Source organism: Palaemon carinicauda, chromosome 18 (genome assembly GCF_036898095.1).
Source record: "Palaemon carinicauda isolate YSFRI2023 chromosome 18, ASM3689809v2, whole genome shotgun sequence".
NCBI lineage: Eukaryota > Metazoa > Arthropoda > Malacostraca > Decapoda > Palaemonidae > Palaemon > Palaemon carinicauda.
Genome location: NC_090742.1, coordinates 70,475,246 through 70,495,343, shown reverse-complemented (window position 1 = coordinate 70,495,343; position 20,098 = coordinate 70,475,246). Strand labels below are relative to the sequence as shown.

General features: G+C 38.2%; 1 protein-coding gene and 1 long non-coding RNA gene across 3 annotated transcripts in view; one reads left to right on the top strand and one right to left on the bottom strand.

The window, feature by feature from the left end:
- LOC137657887 (uncharacterized) overlaps window positions 1-20,098 on the top strand; it is a 114,202-nt gene that overhangs the window by 74,019 nt on the left and 20,085 nt on the right. For both annotated transcript variants that reach the window (XR_011047233.1, XR_011047232.1), the window contains 2 exons: window positions 11,929-12,025; window positions 12,670-12,884. This is a non-coding gene — a long non-coding RNA (uncharacterized lncRNA). The remainder of the gene's footprint in view (window positions 1-11,928; window positions 12,026-12,669; window positions 12,885-20,098) is intronic.
- LOC137657886 (protein eva-1) overlaps window positions 11,180-20,098 on the bottom strand; it is a 303,353-nt gene continuing 294,434 nt past the window's right edge. Inside the window, exon 9 of the mRNA XM_068392509.1 lies at window positions 11,180-12,009. Within this exon, the coding sequence (XP_068248610.1) occupies window positions 11,816-12,009 (194 nt within the window). The 3' untranslated portion in view covers window positions 11,180-11,815. The remainder of the gene's footprint in view (window positions 12,010-20,098) is intronic.

Here is a 20,098-nt window from a genome sequence, read left to right as displayed (position 1 = left end):
AATATTGTCCAATATGAAAATAAATAATGATGACATTAAGTTAGATGTCAAACCCCACCTAAATTTTAGCTACGGAAAGGGCGTAGTTTTTAACAGAGACCTATATGATTTTACAGAGGAGGAGATACTGGCCATGTGTCCATTAAATGTTTGGAAAGTTCATAAAGTCCCAGGTACATCAATGATAATCCTTACGTTCCAGGATGCTGATGTACCTTTTCATATTATTATCGAGAACGAAAGGATTAAAGTAAGACCCTTCAAGCAGAAGCCATTGCAATGTTTTAATTGTTTTAAATTTGGGCACCCGTCCAAAGTTTGCAAAAATGAGAAGATGTGTGGTATTTGCTCCAAATCTTACCATGGAGAGTGTGCACTTGGAGCCAGGTGTTTAAATTGCAGCTCGAATCACAAATCCACAGACAAGATTTGCGAGCTATATAAGTTGGAGGAAGCTGCCCTCAACAAATCAAACTTAGAACACATAAGTGTGACCCATGCCAAAAGACTATTAAATAAATCAAATACATATGCTAAGGCATTAAAATCAAACCAACCTAGCACTGCCAATAGCTCAAAAAAAAGTATACTATCTGACAAAATGTCAAATAACGAGGTAACCTTATCACCTCCTGAGGCTTTACCACGGTGTATTAACACTAGGTCATTGCCCATTGCTGTACAGCCTTCAGCCGCCATTACAAAAAGTAATACAAACCTCTCTCAGGCCATGTCCTTGCCTGATCTGATGGAGGTTCCACTTAAGACTAACTTACCTGATGCACCTGTTGTGGGAAAGGTGCAAAAACCTCGAATCCCACCATCTATTAATCGCAAAAGAGAGAGACCTCCATCTCTCTCTCCACCCTCCATTAGAAACGTTAAGGTTATGACATCAAATAAATTTGATGTTTTGTCTGTTGATGTTTCTAATGAACCAGAAGATGGACTGAATAAATCAGAAATTCAAGTTGAGGTCCACCATCCACCTCAACAAATAGATAAAAAGATTACAAAGAAAATCACCAACGTTAAACCCAACATAACAAGACCACCTCTGAAGAAACCTACTGGTAATAATGTTACATTAAAAACTGCTAATGGGAAGACCTCATCCAAGATGTCTTCCAGAAATAATCCATAGTTTTCTCCTCCATTTTGCAATGGAACTGTCAGGGTTTGAGGGCGAAATATGAAGAACTTAAGCTCCTAATTCATGAGCATTCCCCCATAATTGTATGTCTACAGGAAAGTATGCTTGATTCTAACACTCCTAGTCCTCGAGAGTATGTTGGCTATAGAACACCATATAATCAACAAGCAGGGAGCCATGGCGGAAGTCTCATGTACATTCGTCGAGATGTTCCCCAAATACCCATGTCTATACGTACAACCCTGCAGGCAGTTGTTGTACAAATTGATATAGGGAAAAAATATACAATATGCTCTCTGTACTTACCTCCAAATGATAATATTTTATATGATGATTTAGCAGAGGTCATTCAACAACTCCCTCAACCTTTTCTCTTACTGGGAGATATGAATGGTAGACATCCTTTATGGGGTGATGTTTTGGCCAACACAAGGGGCAATATTATCTCATCAATTGTGGAGAATGAGGATGTGGGACTCCTTAATACAGGAGAGCCCACACACTTCCATGTTCAGACAGGTACTTTGTCATGCATTGACCTTTCAATTGCAAGCTCTAACTGCCTTCTTGATTTTGATTGGAGGACATTAGATGATTGGCATACTAGTGATCATGCACCAATCATTATAAACACCAACAAGGGTCCGCCTTTGCAAAGATCGCCACGTTGGAATCTAGACAAGGCAGACTGGGTTAAATTTTGTGAGCTAAGTGAAATCGAAGGGAGAGCAGAACAGTTTGAAAGTGTTGATGAAGCCATAGACCTACTGAATGGAACTCTTCATACAGCAGGAGTCAATTCAATTCCCAAAACAACAGGGTTATTCAAACGACGACCAGTCCCGTGGTGGTCTTCAGAACTAACTGCACTCCACAGAGCCACAAGAAGATCTCTAACACGATTGCGTAGACTCCGAACTGATGAGAATTTAATAATGTACAAGAAATGTAGAGCACAGTTCCGTCGTGCCATGAAAGAAGCAAGGCGCCAGTCATGGATGTCTTTTGTTTCCTCTATTAACAGTAGAACACCACCATCTTCTGTGTGGAGGAAAGTAAAAAAGATAGCTGGCAAATTCACCCCCAACCCACCACCAGTGTTGAAGGTGAATGGCCAGTATGTAACTGAAGCAAATGAAGTTAGCAATGCCCTGGCTAATCATTTTTCAAATGTATCCAGCAAGTGTGAAGGAGCCCCTGGTCACCAGTATAGGAGCACTGAAGAAAAGAAAATTTTAAATTTTGCAACAAGAAGGGAAGAGTCGTATAATTCTCCTTTCACTGAAAGAGAATTTGATTCCGCACTTGCTCATTGCAACGATACAGCCCCTGGACCCGATGGAATTCCATATGCAATGATTAAACATGTACATTTTAATACAAAGCTATTTATTTTAAGCATTATTAATAGAATATGGCATGATCATAGCTACCCAAGTGTTTGGGAACTAGCCATTATTTTAGCCTTTTTAAAACCCGGTAAAGACAAGTTTTTAGCAGCAAACTATCGTCCTATTGCATTGACATCTTGTTTATGTAAAATCATGGAGAAGATGGTCAATGCAAGGCTGATATGGTACCTTGAAAAGAAAGGTATTTTATCACCGATTCAATGTGGATTCCGAAAAATGCACTCAACGACTGATGTGTTGATACGACTTGAGTCATCTATTTGTGAAGCCTTTGCTTCCAAACAGCACTATGTTACAGTATTTTTTGACCTTGAAAAGGCATATGATACCACATGGAGATATGGTATTCTTAAAACCATTCATGAATTGGGATTGAGAGGAGAGCTGCCACTATTTATTCAGGCATTTCTTTCACGTAGAGTTTTTCAAGTGAGAGTGGGGGAAACTCTATCAGAGAGTAAGTGCCAGGAAGAAGGAGTTCCTCAGGGTAGTGTGCTGAGTGTAACCCTTTTTGCACTAGCAATTAATGGGATATCCTCAGCCATTCCCCAGGATGTTCTCTCAACACTATTTGTGGATGATCTCTCAATATCATTTGCTGGCACTAGAATGGCAATGGTTGAGAGAAAAATCCAACTCTCTATTGATAAAATTATCCAGTGGGCTGACATGAATGGATTTAAGTTCTCGACAAGTAAAACTACCATTGTCCATTTTTGTCGTATCCGGGGAGTACATCCAGACCCGGATATATACATTAAAGGTCAACGGATACCATGTGTATCGGAAACCAAATTTTTAGGTTTGATATTTGACTGTAGACTTACATGGGTTTCTCACCTAAAAGCGCTAAAAGCTAAATGTGTTGAAGCTCTGAATATCTTAAAAGTATTGTCCCATACATCATGGGGGGCAGACCGCAATACTCTTTTAAAATTATACAAGGCCTTGATTTTTTCCAAAATTAGTTATGGTTGTGAGGTATATTCTTCAGCCACCCCAAGCCGGTTAAAAATATTAGACTCGATACATCATGCAGGTATTAGATTATCTACTGGAGCTTTTAAAACCTCGCCTATCCCAAGTCTCCTTGTTGATGCTGGAGAGTTACCTCTAGACCTTTACCGAGTGTCTTCCATTCTTCGGTATTGGTTTAGATTGCAAAGACTCCCTAGCTCTCTAGCCTTTCAGACTGCAAGCCTTGTAAGACACGCATCATACTTTGAGTTGCACCCAAAATCTCCTCAACCTTATGGCTTTCGGGTGAAACGATTTTTAAATAGTCTGGATATAATTAGAAATAAGGTACTTCCATTCAAGGTATCATCAACGCCTCCATGGAAATTACCTGACATATCTTTTTGTAAATACTTTATTGGAGTTAAGAAGAATATGACTGACTTAGAATCCAGGTCTCTTTTTATGGAACATGTCGAAGAACATAGGGGATCGACTTTTATATATACTGATGGCTCCAAATCTGATGCTGGCGTTGGATTTGGAGTACATAGTAATGATTTTAATTGTAGAGGTGCACTTCCTCTAACAGCTTCCATATTTACTGCCGAACTGTATGGCATATTAACCGCTATTGAGAAAATAGCTTTGGAAAAGGAGGGTAATTTTACAATTTTTAGTGATGCAAGGAGTGTTCTTCAAGCTTTAGAAGTTTTTAATTCTAGTAACCCTCTAGTTTTAAAGATTTTAGAATGGCTTTTTATTATTGGACGGAAAGGTATAACTGTTCGATTTTGTTGGGTTCCAGCACATGTAGGTGTGTCTGGGAATGAGAAGGCAGATTTACTGGCGAAGAATGCGGCATCCGAGTTGCTACCAAGGAGGTATCCCATTCCATGTAACGATCTCCTACCTTACATCAAGAAATTGGTTTGTGATAAATGGCAACAGCACTGGGACAGTCAAGACGGCAATAAAATGAGGGAAGTAACAAATATCATATCACCTTGGAGGTATACAGTAACATGATTCCCCGAAAATGGGAGACGACTCTTTGTCGTCTCCGTATTGGTCACACACGGTTGACACACAAGTTTCTGCTGAAGGGCCAACACCAACCGTATTGCGAGGACTGCTTAGTACCTTTAACAGTGAGGCATTTGTTGACCGAATGCCCTAATTTTACTAACTTAAGAAATAGATATCTGTTTGAGGCTCGAGGTGAGGATGGCGGGTTTATCCTTGCCAAGATTCTTGGACATGATGTGTCTTACTATGCGAGCGGAATTTTTAGATTTATTTCAGAAGCAGGTCTTCTGAAAACTATTTAACTTTTTTAATAACTTCTTAATTTTTATGGTTTTAATCGAATTCTCTTTTAATTTTCATATACAGTAAATGGTATCGGCGTCAATGACCTTAGATGTCAGGATGCCAGAAAACTTTCAATCAATCAATCAATCAATCACTAAAATTATCATGGCTCATCTTTCAGCTACGCCAAAAGTACAGTATACCCTATAAATAGCTCCAGGTTTGTATACGAGGAGAAATGCAAATTACTTAAAAAATATTTTTTCAAATTTGTCATTGTCATCTTTGTGTAAGTTATCAAATTTTGAAGTTCTATTAATTCTTGGTTCACCATGTACATAAAGGTTTCTAGAATTAGGTTTTAGCAGCTTCCGTATAATATTGAGATATATTGATCTGCAGGTATAGCCTAAATGAAACACATAAAAGGGAACACTTTTTAATATGACCTCTTGCACAAATATACATGACTCCTATACAGCACCAATTACTAGCATCAGACATTGTCTTCAGCAAATAGAATATTAGGAAACACATTCCTTAAAAAGTACATTTGTATTTTCCCTGTAATACTTTTGTATTGAAGGTGACAAACATATGGAAGGCTGGTTAATACTTGGTACAGACATCTTCATAATTTTTACTTTCTTCCATTGTAGGCAAAAGAGAAATGGAAAGATAAATTTGCACATAATAGGTTTGAACTGAATATATAGACTAGAGTTACTTGAACTTATATCATTCACACGGTCAAATGAAATTGATCACCAAACAAGAAAGACAAAACCTTACAAACATGGTTGAAATGCAATTTCAATATTAATGCTAGGGAAACCCTTAAAACTTTTTTTTTATTACACTTGTGAAAAATTACCTAGATGAAAATATGTAAGCATGTACTCTACTGTTTCAAGATATGTGTTAGATATGAGTATTAAACACTGAATGTAATGTACAGTACTAGTTTGTTGCATATCAGTGTTAACATTTTGAAAGTAATAATCATTACAAAAATATTTACATTTGTACATAGTAACAAAAAGTTATTCTAGACTAGATTGTTTTGACATTTACATTTTTAAGGAACTATATACAGTAAGCACATGGACAAACTATGCTGTTGGCATAAGAAACTTATCAAAACCGGTTTCTTATTGTGCACCACAGTGATAAAAAGCTGGCCCTGAACAGGATTATAGTGACTAATACACTTTTTTACATTGGGTTTATTTTGATGGCACCAATAGAAATATCCTTTTTTATTAAACATTACTGTATATTAGTACAAAGTTGAAAAATTATTATGTACAGTTAGTTTTTGAAACTGTACTTGTGTGTGTCATTATATATATATATATATATATATATATATATATATATATATATATATATATATATATATATATATATATATATATATATATATACATACCTGTTTCTTTGGACTGAGATCGAATCCACAGCCAACCAGAAGCTATTATCATAAAGTTAATTCCAATTTTCCCTTGGCCCTTGATCCTGAGGCAGAGAAAATTCGATATTAAGAGGTATTTGTGGCTTATATGAATATATATATATATATATATATATATATATATATATATATATATATATATATATATATTATATATATATATATATATATATATATATATATATATATATATATATATATATATATATATATATATACACATATACATATACATATACATATACCAAGTGCCTTGGTGTGTGTATGTATATATGTATGTATATGTGTTTGTGTGTGCGTAAGATGGAATGATAGTGATAAAAGCTCATGGAAGATTTACATTACTTGTTGTGACAAGTTTACACATTAATTATAACAAAATGGTGTCTGTACACAAGATTATATTAGTTTGCTGTAAGTTGAAAATTGATTATAGTACTGTAATCAAAACTCCATCATTTTCATAGTCCAAAAATGAAAAAGTCTGTTTCAATTGTGTTTTAAATGTTTCTGGTGTGTAGTACAGTAGTTCCTCGAGTTATGAATTACTTTGAATATGAGGAAATTGAGATAAGAGCTTACAGACTGGAACTGGGTTGCGAGTACTGCATCGGTTTGTGAGGTAAAAAGTTTGCCCCATACAGGCATTACAGTGGAAAAGTACTAACTTGATCTGCATGCGATATTCGGAAATCAGTCACACCGTGCTCATACAGCACTCGCGCATTGCTTATGGTCTTTTGCCCCATTTTGTTTTGCTTGCACTCCCTCTTACTCATAGCCTAACTCTTTCAATCTCTGAGCAGCTCTAGTAAAAGTATCATCTCGTGTACCCGATTTTGAAATAATTTAGTACAGTTGTGAAAATGTGTTCCTTGTAGAGTTGGGATCGCTATTGTTCATGATAGACATTTTGTTCTGCATTGTAAGTTAACAGTATTGTGACAGTGGCCCCAAAGATGATTAAGAAAGACAGCAAGGAAGAGTTTATTACAGAAGTGAATAAAGGAATAATCGCAAAGCATGAACAAGGTATGCATGCAGCTGACTTGCCTAAACTGTACAATTGTACTACAACATCCACATTTCTTAGCTATAATTCTGAACGGAAATGGGTGCTGGCATTGACGAATAAATAGGAAATTGTTCTTAATTTTGAAATGTTTCTGCTTATTTGGATTGATGAGAAGCAGTTAGTGAATGATACAATTACCAATAACACTTTGTGAAAGAGCAATGGTATTGGAGCTTTATAAGGTGCAGCATTAAGAGAATGCAGAGGAGATTCAGGAGATTTTAACTGAGAAGGAGGGACAGAGTAGCAAACCGATAGCTTCCAGTGAAATTAGATGATAAAAATCCTGCAAAATTTTTAGAAACAGATAAGGCTTTGGTAGGGAAATAGCTTATCTATTAAATGACAATGCTATGTCAAATTTTTATGCCATTTTAAAGAAAAAGAAGAAGCAGTTGTCTCTAGGTAGGTTCCTTGTCAAAACTGAATGTGTAAAAAAAAAAAAATGACGACCAAGTGTCCAGTAAGTGTAAACCAAGTGATTCAGTTACTGAACATCGTTCAAGAGGACGAATTCCCGATAAAGTTCTCATGGAGGGATATTCTCCCTCCAAGGAGTAACCTCCTCCCCCTCACACCAGCCACGCATCTACCTCAAAGGTAGTGTTTATTATTTGTTGGTACTGTATTTCTATTATTTAATGTGAATTAATAATTTTTATTCATTTCTGATGATGGACTTCTGGAACACTCAAAAGTGAATTTTCTTTTATTTCTTATGGTACAAATGAAATTGTTCAGGTTTCCGAGCATCAGAACCAATTAATTTGGTCAACTGATATACTACTGTATACACCAGTAAGAATATTTTATTTACTGATGATCAGGAGTTATTTGTAAGCTAATAGAAGTACTATGTCTTTTATATGGGTTCCCGCCACTGTGTAAAGGTTTAAAGTAGAATTATATTTTACGCTACCCCCTGTATTTTTTTAGAATTTGTTTTAAAAAATTAGATCTTGTCAAATAGTTTTGAAGGGTTTTAATCTTGGAAGACTAATAAAAATATAGTGATTGTTGTTATCTACCACTTTGGCCATTCATTGGATAATACCTGTAGTGCATTTTCTACCACTGACACTGCTTACATTAAATGATTCATAATAGACTTAGTGGTTTTTGCCATCTCCAACAATACTGTACAGTAATTATTGCAGAGCAGTTCTTTCATCAAGTTTCTTCTTACCTTTGCTGTTTCATGGGAAGTAACTGTGTTTAAAGTCCAAGGCTTTTGTAGTTTATATTAGGATACAAATTATATTGCAAATGTTTTCATTAATAGTTTACATAAGACACTATGGTTGTGTAATCTATTTCTCTTGGTTATTAGTAATGTATGTTATACTGTACTTATGAGTAATACAGTACTTTATTTCTGAAAATGCATTTTTACTTTACAGATATTATTTAATTTAGAAATTATTAATCTTATATCACTGAAATAGCAAGGAAAATATATTGAAAAAGCAAATGCTGTTACCCCAGTACATTTAGGAATACCAATGGTATGGGTTTTGTAAATATTGATGAAATTGTGTCAACTTGGAAGTATGACTGAATGCTTAACTTTTAATATCTGGTGCTTTGTCATGTGACGTAAGCTGTATCATGAAGATATAGAAAAGCTGTTGTGAAAATATTTCTCATAGTATACAGTACTGTAAGTTATTGGTTTTCTCTTGAAAGAAAGAACAGTTATAATTATCTCATTAGTGTACAATACCTGACTACAGGTATTGTGTTGAAAACTTGACCATAGTCCACATTGCTTATTCCCTGCAATAATGTACGGTAATTCAGCTAAATGCGATGCTTTGCGAGTATGCGTTTCCACTTTGTATATTTGGAATAGCGACCTTTATCATATATACTGTATTTACAAGTCTCTCTTGTATTAGGCTATTGCATTGATATCTATCCAGTTTAGCAAACAGCAATGGCTTTTAGTGCTTATCACTGTATTTATGTTAAAAGCTGTATTTAAATTGTTCAGAGTAGCTATCAATAAGAGCCAATAGTTAAAAAGCAATATTACAGAATAAAACAATGCAGCACTGTTCCTTTATCATACTTAGCGAGACCTGCGTTAGTCAAACAATGGGTTGTATAATTAAAGTACACTGACAATTGTTAGTACAACTATACACCATTCAAATACCCTGCATTTTTTTTCCATTAATTGGCAATCTTTCACAAAGCAAAATCATGTAAAGGGTCATGCACACACAGCCCTCTTTTCTCCTTAGCAGTGATGATCATCGTATGAAAGTCATCAGAGGAATGTTTTTAAAATTGTCATTGTGGTTTGAGATGGTTAATTCGTGTAAGAGTAATGCAATTACATTTTACCTTGTAAAACTGACTACTGTACTTGTTTTTTTAAGTTAGATCTATGGCCTTTTTCTAGATGGTTCTTGCATTTGTTAGTTGTCTTGTTATAGTTACGAAGGATGCACATATACTGTTAAACTTTTATGATTTTGAAGTTTTCCCCCATTTAATTTATGTATTTGATTGCCATGGCTTAAAAGAGCTTTGCCTCTGAATCATGCTGTGTGGAAGTCATAAATCAAGGTACTTACAGGACCTGGGTGTTATAAAACAAGTAAGGTTGGTTCTCCTGTGGGAGTGTAAAATTGTTCTTTGGTTTTGTTAGTAATCAAGACTGAGCAGCCTGTCCCTATTGTGTCATGCCCATGTAAGATATATAAAAATTTATATATAAAATTTCAAGAAGACTGAAATGAATGTCTTGATATTAATCTCTGGCACCATCATTCAGTTAGTTCTTTGTGCACGTTTCATACGATTTTTCATAATTTTGACCATCATTTCCATTCTGATCTTCCCAGACTGTACCATCCTGTATGTAGTATTAGGTACAGTATGCCATCTCCATCATAAGGCTCGATACTGCATAATTTTATAGAAATTTTACTCCAGCTCTGACCAGATTGTGCACCTTCCCAATCAGGCAGCTGAATTGGTGATGAACTTCGGAAGTTCAACCTTGCAGAAAGTGCTTTTCTGTTGAACAGCTTACATAAGTCTCTTGATATTTATACATGACAGATCTATTTTAATGTTTTGACTGGTCCTAAGATATTTTATATTCTTTATTCATTACTTTTCAAATACAGCAGTTCATTTCCTTTTTTCCTTTTCACTATGGGCTGTTTTTTCCTGTTGAAGCCTTTGGGCTTACAACATCCTGCTTTTGCTACTAGGGTTGTAGCTTAGCTAGAAATAATAAGTCATGCCAGTTTCTAAATTACAGTGTGGACATCAAAGCAACATGTGACCACTAACCAGCCCTGAGAAGTAGCATTTACAGCTATTATGTGGTTACCTACTTTTATAAAAATAATTACAGTAATTAATTAGGTAATGCAGCATACTGTATATAGGAATGTTCAGAGTACAGTCATTTAATTGAGCCCAGTGTTATCAAGGTTGCATTGGTACAAATTGAACCGTGTACAAATTTAATGTCGAGGCATCAGGTCAGTTTTCAAGTAATTTTTTTTTTCTTTTTTTATGTATTATTTGGGAGAGGGTCACCCCTTTACTTTTTTTCATAATGCCCAACCAAACATGTATTCACATGAACCATTTTGTAATAATTACTCTCACAAGAATCATTCAATATCACAATATCCAGCATTGTATCTGCATGATAGTAATTTTGAAATATTCTTTCATACACTTGCAATAATACAGCTATTATAAAAATATATTGTTTATCTGAGTGTACGTTTTCCTGAAAGTCATCTTTTTGGAATACTGTACAGTAGTTTGTCTTTCAATTATCGTTTATTTGCATATTTTAGTCATTATTTAGCCTTATCTGATAACAAAAGTGTTTGAAGATTAACCATTCATGTGTTTTTACAGGTTTTTCTTAGTTATCAATAGAAAATTTAGGTAGAATAGACATTGAGGAAGAAATGTGTTTTATGGAAGAATTGTCATTCAAGTATTGTACGTATAAATTGTCTTCAAAGAATTTTTCTATCAGATGCCAAAACCCTAAATTTTAAATTGAGAATGAAAGAGTTCACTTGTTAGTTAAAAAGATCCTGTTTTTAATTCAATATATGTATTAGTCTTGGAAGATTACTTTGATATAATACAAACTATGTACATAGATAATGCAAAGACATTGCAATATCTTGATCCTGACATAACTGTATAAATATAATTATTTACAGAAAAGCAATATTTACCTTAATTTTTGGTTTTAAAAGTATAAAGTACTTGTTACATTAAATGTACATAAACACACATACTGTACCTATAGAACATAATAAAACAATTCAAAGAACTTTCATGGTAATACATGTCCTGTCTATACCGTCAGTTTTTTATGTATAAATAACTTTGAAAATAATTATACTGTACACATAGTATTCCTTACAGGTATGGAAAAACTAACTATAGAACAGTTGATTATTATTTGTTCTACTTAAGCTCCTTGGATTTGTGTCGCTGTCTTGACGCCTAATAGGCCTTGTTGTATTATAACAAACTATTTCTTGTGTAGGCTGCTGCGGTGATGGTGACCTTCCCAGTGAAGAGCCTAAAGCACCAGACATGTCAAGATCGCCATCTATGTCATCGATATCTGCAAATACAATACAGTAGAGTATACATACAGTATTTATATTTTTTCCCAAAAATTAAGCTTACGTTATAAATTAACCAAGAGAGAATTTGTATTTCATACGCTTTCATTGTTTTTTTTTTTTTTTTTTTTACATGAATACAAACCCTCCCGTTTTACATGTGCCTTTAACTGCTGATGAACATTGCAAATTATCCAGAACTATAACCAACAGATGAGGAAAAGCTATTTGGAAAAATAAAAGACCACCTATCACTACTGTAAACAGAAGTATGTGAGTTTCCTGATCTTGATACACTGTAATAAGAAAACAGTTGACATGCAATATACAGCACAATATAGAAAAGGTTTCTGCCAATCTCTTATTTTCCTATTTTTTTTTTCTGTTGATATATTCAAATCGTAAGTTGTTTGTAAATTGATATAACACAATAAAGATACATGTATCAAAGGCAATATCATTGCAACATTGTATAATTGTCTTAACATGTTTGACTTGAATCATAGAATTGTAAATAAGTGATGTAGCGTATGTAATGTAGTATTTGATCCTGTACAAACTACCACAAAGAATACAGTACTATACCATTTTCAATAGTTTTTATCGATAAAATGGGTCATTTGTCTACTTTTTATAATTTATACTTTATTTTTTTACAGGACATAAGAAGTCAGAGAGAGTGATAGAAGCATCCTTGAGCTTGCCAGCAGCACTCGCAGTAATGTATCTTGACAAGAAATAAGATTCTATAATACGGAAGTACCGTTATGGCCAACAAGGGCCGGCGCTATCAGATGTCATGTTACGGCCAACAAGGGCCGGCGCTATCAGATGGGATGTTAAAGGATTATTAAACATCTAATATTATTTACAGGTAAACAGTTGGGACTAATTCTTTTACATTAAAATAATGAAAACTTGTCAATACATAATTTTAGTCAATATTTGTTTGCATTTATAATCATTACGTTATCATCCTTACTCCCTTTTATTTGGTATTTCCCACTATTATACCAAGTAACTTAATTTTTTGCAGATTTGGTACAGATGAATTTGCAACATTCATTTTAATATTTGTTCCTACATGTCATGCAAACCCCTCGTCCTTTATTTTAGTTGGATAACGAGCAGTTATCTAACTGGCGAGGGTGCGGGGCGAGGAGCTCAACCCCCTAGACCTCACTTTTGTTTCGGCCACTGTTGCGTATTCATATACAAACAGCACCTTGAAAAAATTTGTAGTTTTCTTTCTCTGTACAATATGGATGCAAGAAGTTCATGTTTTACAAGAAAGGAGGACGCTGCAACTAGTTTATGACAAATCCCCGTTTTCCAAGTGTAGGTCATGGCCTCTAGTGCAGTGGCAGGCATGTGCCCTACAGGAGAAGCGAACGAAGACTTCGTCGGGATCGGACTGGGCAGAGCCCCGTTTGTTGATGCAAGTCACTACAGTCGTATTGTAGCTCATCAACATTACTGAGTGACCCTTGATTGTCTCTGAAAACTGGAGTAATGCATATGCTGCTATCAACTCAGGAAATTTCTGTGGATGGACTTTTATTCCTGAGACCATGTACCTGAGACCTGTTCCTTTCTTATATGGGCTTCGAACCCTAGTCGAGAAGTATCTGAAAAAGTAAGAAACTGAAGTTAGAGCCTTTAAAGGACATCTGGCTGACAGATTCTTATTCTTTAGCTACCATGAGAGGTCTGTCTTCACATCTCTGGGAATCTTCAAAAGAGCAGATGGGGATGTGCTTTCTGTGACCACTGACTCTTTAGCGCCCATTGTAGAGTGCGAAGATGCATCCTCCTGAAGGGTACTAGGTTCTTCAGAGAGGAAGATGGCCATGAGTGAGCTGGAACGAAATACTTTTGCAGAAAGGGTGCTGCAACCTGTCTGAACCTCTAAATTCTGTCTAAGGATGGATACACTTTGGCTTGGGCCAAGTCTATATCCATGCCCAAGTACCGTTTGGGGCATTGAGGGACAAGACTGGAGACTACACACTATTTAGGCAGAACCCTGACTCTTAACAAAAATCGAGCGGAAGATTCCTGTGACAAATGAGTTGCGACCAGTTGTCTAGGTACTTTAAGAGCCTTATCCCCATGGCATGTGCCCATAAGTCGACCAGAGTGAATAGACGAGTTAATACCTGTGGTGCTGTAGCAGGACTAAGCATAGCACCTTGAACTGATAAACCTTTTCTCTGAAAAGGAAATGTAATGTACCAGTACTTCCTTGACCTTGGATGCAGGCATCTTTCAGGGCTATGGTCAGCAGGAAGTCATTCTTTCTGATGGGTTGAATTACTGTACTTAGCATCTTATCTCAAAACCTCAATTGGACCACAAACTGGTTCAAGCAAGCAGGAAAGGTCTGTGACAGGTCTCCAGCCACCTGTCAGTTTCTTTACCAGGAAGATAGTGCTGGAGAAACCTGGAGATCTGTCTAAGGCTTCCTTTATAGTGTTCTTCCTGAGCATTCGAGACCCCTCTTTTCCCAGGAAGAGGTATTTCTGGGATCCCTTCATATAAAACGAAGGGATCGTTGGAGTCCTAGTTAGTGGAGGATGACAGCTCATGAATGGGATGCATTACCCTGTGAAGTACTATAACTGGCCAGGAATCCACCCCAGAAGAACTGCCACCTTGTCCAACAACTTTGCAGGGATCCCCCCACCCGTGGTAGACTGGGGGACATGCCTTCTTCTAAGTGGAACCTCTATAACTTCTGCTTCTTCAACTTCTGCTTCTTCGGCCGGTAGGATATCCTGTACGGTGAAAGGGAGCTGCAATATTTTGTCTTTTTAAAGGATGAAGCATTCTCTGACTTGGGGAGCAGCTAACGCTGTGGTACATGCTTAACAGATGGTGGCTTTGGAGCCTGACGAATGGGTAAAAAAAGATGCTACAGCCCTGCTTAAAAAGGAATGCTGGCTAGTTCTCTCACTTTTCCTCCCATTTAGCTAGTACTGTACCGTATCTTCTCTTCAGGATGCAGGTACCCTAAATAGAGTCATCTGGTAAAGAACAAATTCTGGGGCTTTAAACCCCAATATACTTAGGTCCTCACACTGTACTGCCTTTAATTTCTGTATCATCAGTGTCTTCTGAAATGGCGAAATATGACACAGCCCTGACAAGGGCCAAACCAAGAGCATGCATGGAAGGCCAACATGACTGCAACTTCCAGATTCTGCAGCTCAGGAGCTGAGAATACTGGAGAGACAGATGTGAAAATTCGTCGCCCGATATTCCCCAAGTGAAGTTTTGGTCAAATAGAAAGGGAGTTGATGGAGATGCCCCCGAGTTCACATAAAATTTTCTTTGCCTCAATATTGTAGTTGGTGGTAATTTTGAAAATCTACTCAACCTTAGCAAGTTCTCCGAGACGTTCGACCTGCACCATTGCTCTCCGTCTATCCCATATCATCGCTCATCGTCCATGCGGCCATAATTGTGTTTCACCATTGCGTTCTAGCCGCTACTCGCCTTAAACCCTTGTGACATCATTGCTCCACTCCCTCGTGACACAATCTTGTCTACCTAGCCTTCACATTCTCACCGCTCCTCACTACCAAGCTCTCTTAGTCTCTCGCCATCACAATTTTACCTTCACATTCAAGGTATGTGGCTTTTTCACGGCCAAATTGTCGATCTCCTTTCACAGCCGAATCGTCCATCTTCCTTGCATTCCAGTCTTGGTTCACCCTCGCAATGCTCATCACCGATTTGGTTGGATAAATTCACTCTTTCTGATAGGCATTCAAAGCGTATTTCTTGCCACCCTTCACCATCTCCAGAGGGATATTCTCAGATTTCTAAATATTTTCCTAGCCAATTGGACTATTCTCTGATGAAGGAGGAAAGCAAGCATCATTCCAGGGGTTCCTCTCTAGTAAGGGCTACTGAGTGAGAGGCTTTTTCAAATCCTGCATCTCATACCAGGTAGAGACTTGGAATCTTGCTTTGTAACTGCCCGCCATCCCGGTAGTTTCACATAGTACAGATTGTTCTCAGAATTGTCAATCCCCATTGACTGGAAAACACAGTCTCTCTATTTTCCTTTTCTCCTCCTGACCCTTCAATGATCAACGCAGCCTCCAGACGAAGGAAAAGGGATCCTGTCACTCCACTTAGGGTTATCAAGAGACGTAGAACTCTGGTTCTCTTTTTCCGAGGTAGATATCCTTTACAGACTCCAACAAACTATGTCAATTGAGTTTGTGAAGTCTAAGTCTGTCTTATTTGTCATACTATCAAAACCCAGAGACCCATGCCGTAGGCCCTTAACTACCTTTCCTGCTGGTGTATTACAGAAGAAGAGGGATCCTACCACCACCAAGAAGAAAGTCCTTCCAGCAGACCTTAAAAAATTAGCAGCCACAAGTAGTGCACATTAGTAATCAAGTGGAAGTATCTTTCTTGATGACTGCTGGCCTCCCACAGCCAATTTTTACAAACAATATTCCCATTCAACGATCCAGAATTTGCAAATGACTGGTTGTTTACTTCTATTGGAGCCCGGAGGCGGTGTTCCATATTCAGCTGCTTTCCGAAACGACAACATCAGAAGAAGGAGAGGCTGAGTCCACCTTCTACAAAGCTCTACACACCATCCACAGTGTCAACAACATGGGTGACAGATTAGGGTTTCCTCCCAAGGGAAATACCACCGTCATAGACATTCTGTGCCATACTCCTCCCTCCAGTGCCAAACCTCAAATGGAGAGACCTTGGTCCACCCTAGCCAAGGATTTACTAAAAGTACAAGAAGAGGTTGTGGAAGATAAAACTATGTAAAGGTCAATAAATCTTCCCGACTGATCCCCGTTCCTCTTCTGCTAGACCCAAAGGTAATAGTCATTACTCCGGGTTGTTCATCAGAGAGACACTCTTCTTCCCATTCTCATTCTCTCGAGCAGAAACTATGGCATGGAAGACAGCCATAAACACCCTTCAACACTCACACACACACACCAACCCGAACAAAAAACAGACACTGAAGGATATAGTACAGAGGGGCGCCAGGACGGTTAAAGTATATGATGGACTAGGCCCAAGACTCCTTAATGCAGAGAGTGGTGTCTATTCATACCCCCACAACCCTAAAGTTACGGTCTGAAAATTGTTTCATACCACCTAAGAGGAGAGGGAGCTGTCAGACCCAACCAATCAACAGGAAATCTTCCCTCTCCCTTAACCCTCACCTGTCCCAAGAACATAAACAGGGGGAAAGGCAAAGGAAGAGGTAGAATTATACATTTGGACAGTCATTCCCCCCACTCTCCAGTGGGGAAAAGCTTACAAAAGAGGTGGCTCTTTCACAGGCCCAAAGACTGAATGGTGAGGGTCCTGTACTCAGGATACTTCCTTTCAGCAGCTCTTACCCCTCCTCCCCTCCTTTGATTCTTCCCGAGTCCATGTCATCTTATCTCCAGGGATTGGCGGAACATCTTACCCTGCAGTAAAATGTCAAGATGCTGTAAAAGGATGATCTACAGGGAGCTGTTGACATCTCTTCAGTCAACTTTTGTGAAAAAGGTGTCTGGAGGCTGGAAACCAGTTGTTAATCTTTGCTTTAAACGTGTTTGTTCGACGGACTGTCCAAAATGGAGTCTCTGTCCACAGTTACTGAGGTGATAAAACCAGGGGACTTCCTGGTGATGTTGGACCTCAAGGACCCATACTTCCAGATATCGGTGCATCCATCATCTCAGAAGAACCTGAGGGTAATGGTCGACAAGGTTTATCCATTGAAATAGTCACTTGGGTGTTCAGCCTTGTCGTCATCTTGGGCTCATGTAAATGGAATAGGGTTGCTATGCTACCTAGGAAGCAATCTGGACAACTGGGTGATAGTTGCAGAATCCGGGGAGAACCTTCTCACCTTCCGGGACAGGCTTCTTGACTTTTGCAAGGCTCTGGGTGTCTTGATAAATTAAGAGAAGTCAGTCATCATCCCATCTCAGAGACTTGTCTACCTAGAGATGGAAATCGACACCATTCAGGGAGAGTATTCCCATTGAAAAAAAAAAAAGGATCTTCTCTTCAGCATCCAAGTCTCTGCCAGGCCACACTTGGCAAAAGCTCCCGGGTCATCTCTCTTCTCTAGAATGGTTAGTTCCAGGACGAAGATGAGATTGCAATCTCTTTGGTGGCAACTGAAATTGTTATGGTCTCAACAACTCGACAATTTCCCGTCTTTGGTGATCTTAGGAGCAGAAACCGTGAACTTGAGGAAAGCCGTCCTGTTAACAGTACCACCACCTCCTCATTTGTTCACAAATGCTTTGAAGGAGGGTTGGGGAGCCCATCTAGACCATCAGATGGTATCAGGAGTGTGATCAGACCAGGAACGTTAAGACCACATCCACGTTCTAGAGCTAAGGGCAGCATGGCTAGCCCTACACGCCATTCTCAGAGGCTGCTTGGTAGTGCTGATGAGCGACAACACCTCCGTGGTGGTATACAGTATATTTGCAAGCGAGGAGGAACAGTAACCCATCGTGTCAACAGACAGTCAGGGCCCTCGAGAAGGCAAAAGAAAACTCCATAGCCCTTATGGACAGATTCATTCCGGGGAAAAAGAATTGGGTGGCGACCACCCAGCTGAGCTGGAAGACCCAGATAGTTGGCTCAGAATGATCTTCATCTCCTCAAACAGAGAGGGAAATCCTGACTTTGTGAGGTTTCCTGACATTAGACCAGTTTGCCACATTACTCAACAACAAACTTCCAGTTTACTCATCAGTCCCAGACCCAGCAGCAATGTTAGAAGAAGCTTTCCAGCATCTACGGGAGTCTAAACACCTACGCTCTGCCTTCTAAGAAGGGCACTAAACTTCCTGAACAATGTCATTGTGTCTCAAAACTTAGTTTTGATTCTTGTAGCTCCATTGTGGCCTCACATGGAGTGGCACACAGATCTACTCTACCTGTTGATCGACCCCGAGAGAACTCTTCCCATATCCTGACCTACTATGCCAGTCACACATCGGGATTGAAGTCTCCACGTCTTTACACGTGGAGGTTAATCAGCTTCCTCTCAGAGAGGCTGTTATCGAGAGACAACACAACAGATGTCTAGATGCCTCCCAAAATCTTCATCTGCAGTCTATCAAACCAAGTGGGCCATCTTCTGTGGTTGGTGTTGTGGGAGGGTTATCCATCCTCTCGGATCATCTGCACCAATAATTCTTAAAGAAAAACTACTCCATTTCTGTGGTGAAAGGCTATCGCTCAGCTTTGAGCCAAGTCTTTTGACTTAAAGGGGTAGACATTTCTTCTTCGGAGGATCTCTCTATGCTCATACATAGTTTTGAACAGTCTAACCCTCCAGTTGAAGCGAGGCTACCATAAACCATCTTGGAACGTAGTCAAGGTATTACGTTTTCTTAAGGTAGCATCTTACGAGCCACTGAAACGGGAATTAGTTAGGGATCTGACCCTAAAAACTGTGTGTATGCTCACATTGGCCTCAGTTAAACAAGTTAGCGAACATCATGGGCTCTCCTGCAACATAACCTATTCAAGAGGGGTGGAGGGAAGTCTCTCTCGGCTCTGTTCCTGAGTTCTTTGCCAAAACACTAAACTCATCATCTGACAATCCTAGGTTTCTGTCAATTCAGGTTGTAAATCTCTGAGAAATAACTGAAGACACTGATAAGCTGTTACTCTGTCTTGTAAGGGTGTTGAGAGCTTACCTTTAAGGCATCAGATCAAACTTTTATCTGCAGCATCTTTTTGTTACTACTGGAAAAAACAAAAAGATCACAAACAATACCATTTCCTTCTGGTTGAGGGAAGTAATTTCACATTCCCATTCATCTCTAGCTGAAACTGAAATACAAATAAAAGCTCACGACATCAGAGGTGGTAATACCTCTCTATCCTTCTTGTACAACTTCTCTGTGGCACAAGTTCTTTAAGCGGAGTTTGGAAACATCAGAGAACCTTTACTGCCAATTAATTACCAGAGAGATGTAACCCACAGGTTTATGAAAACCTTTAATCCTGACCTATTATGGCTACGCAATAAGTGGTTTGGCTACCGCAGCTCCCTTACAGGACAAGTAGCTT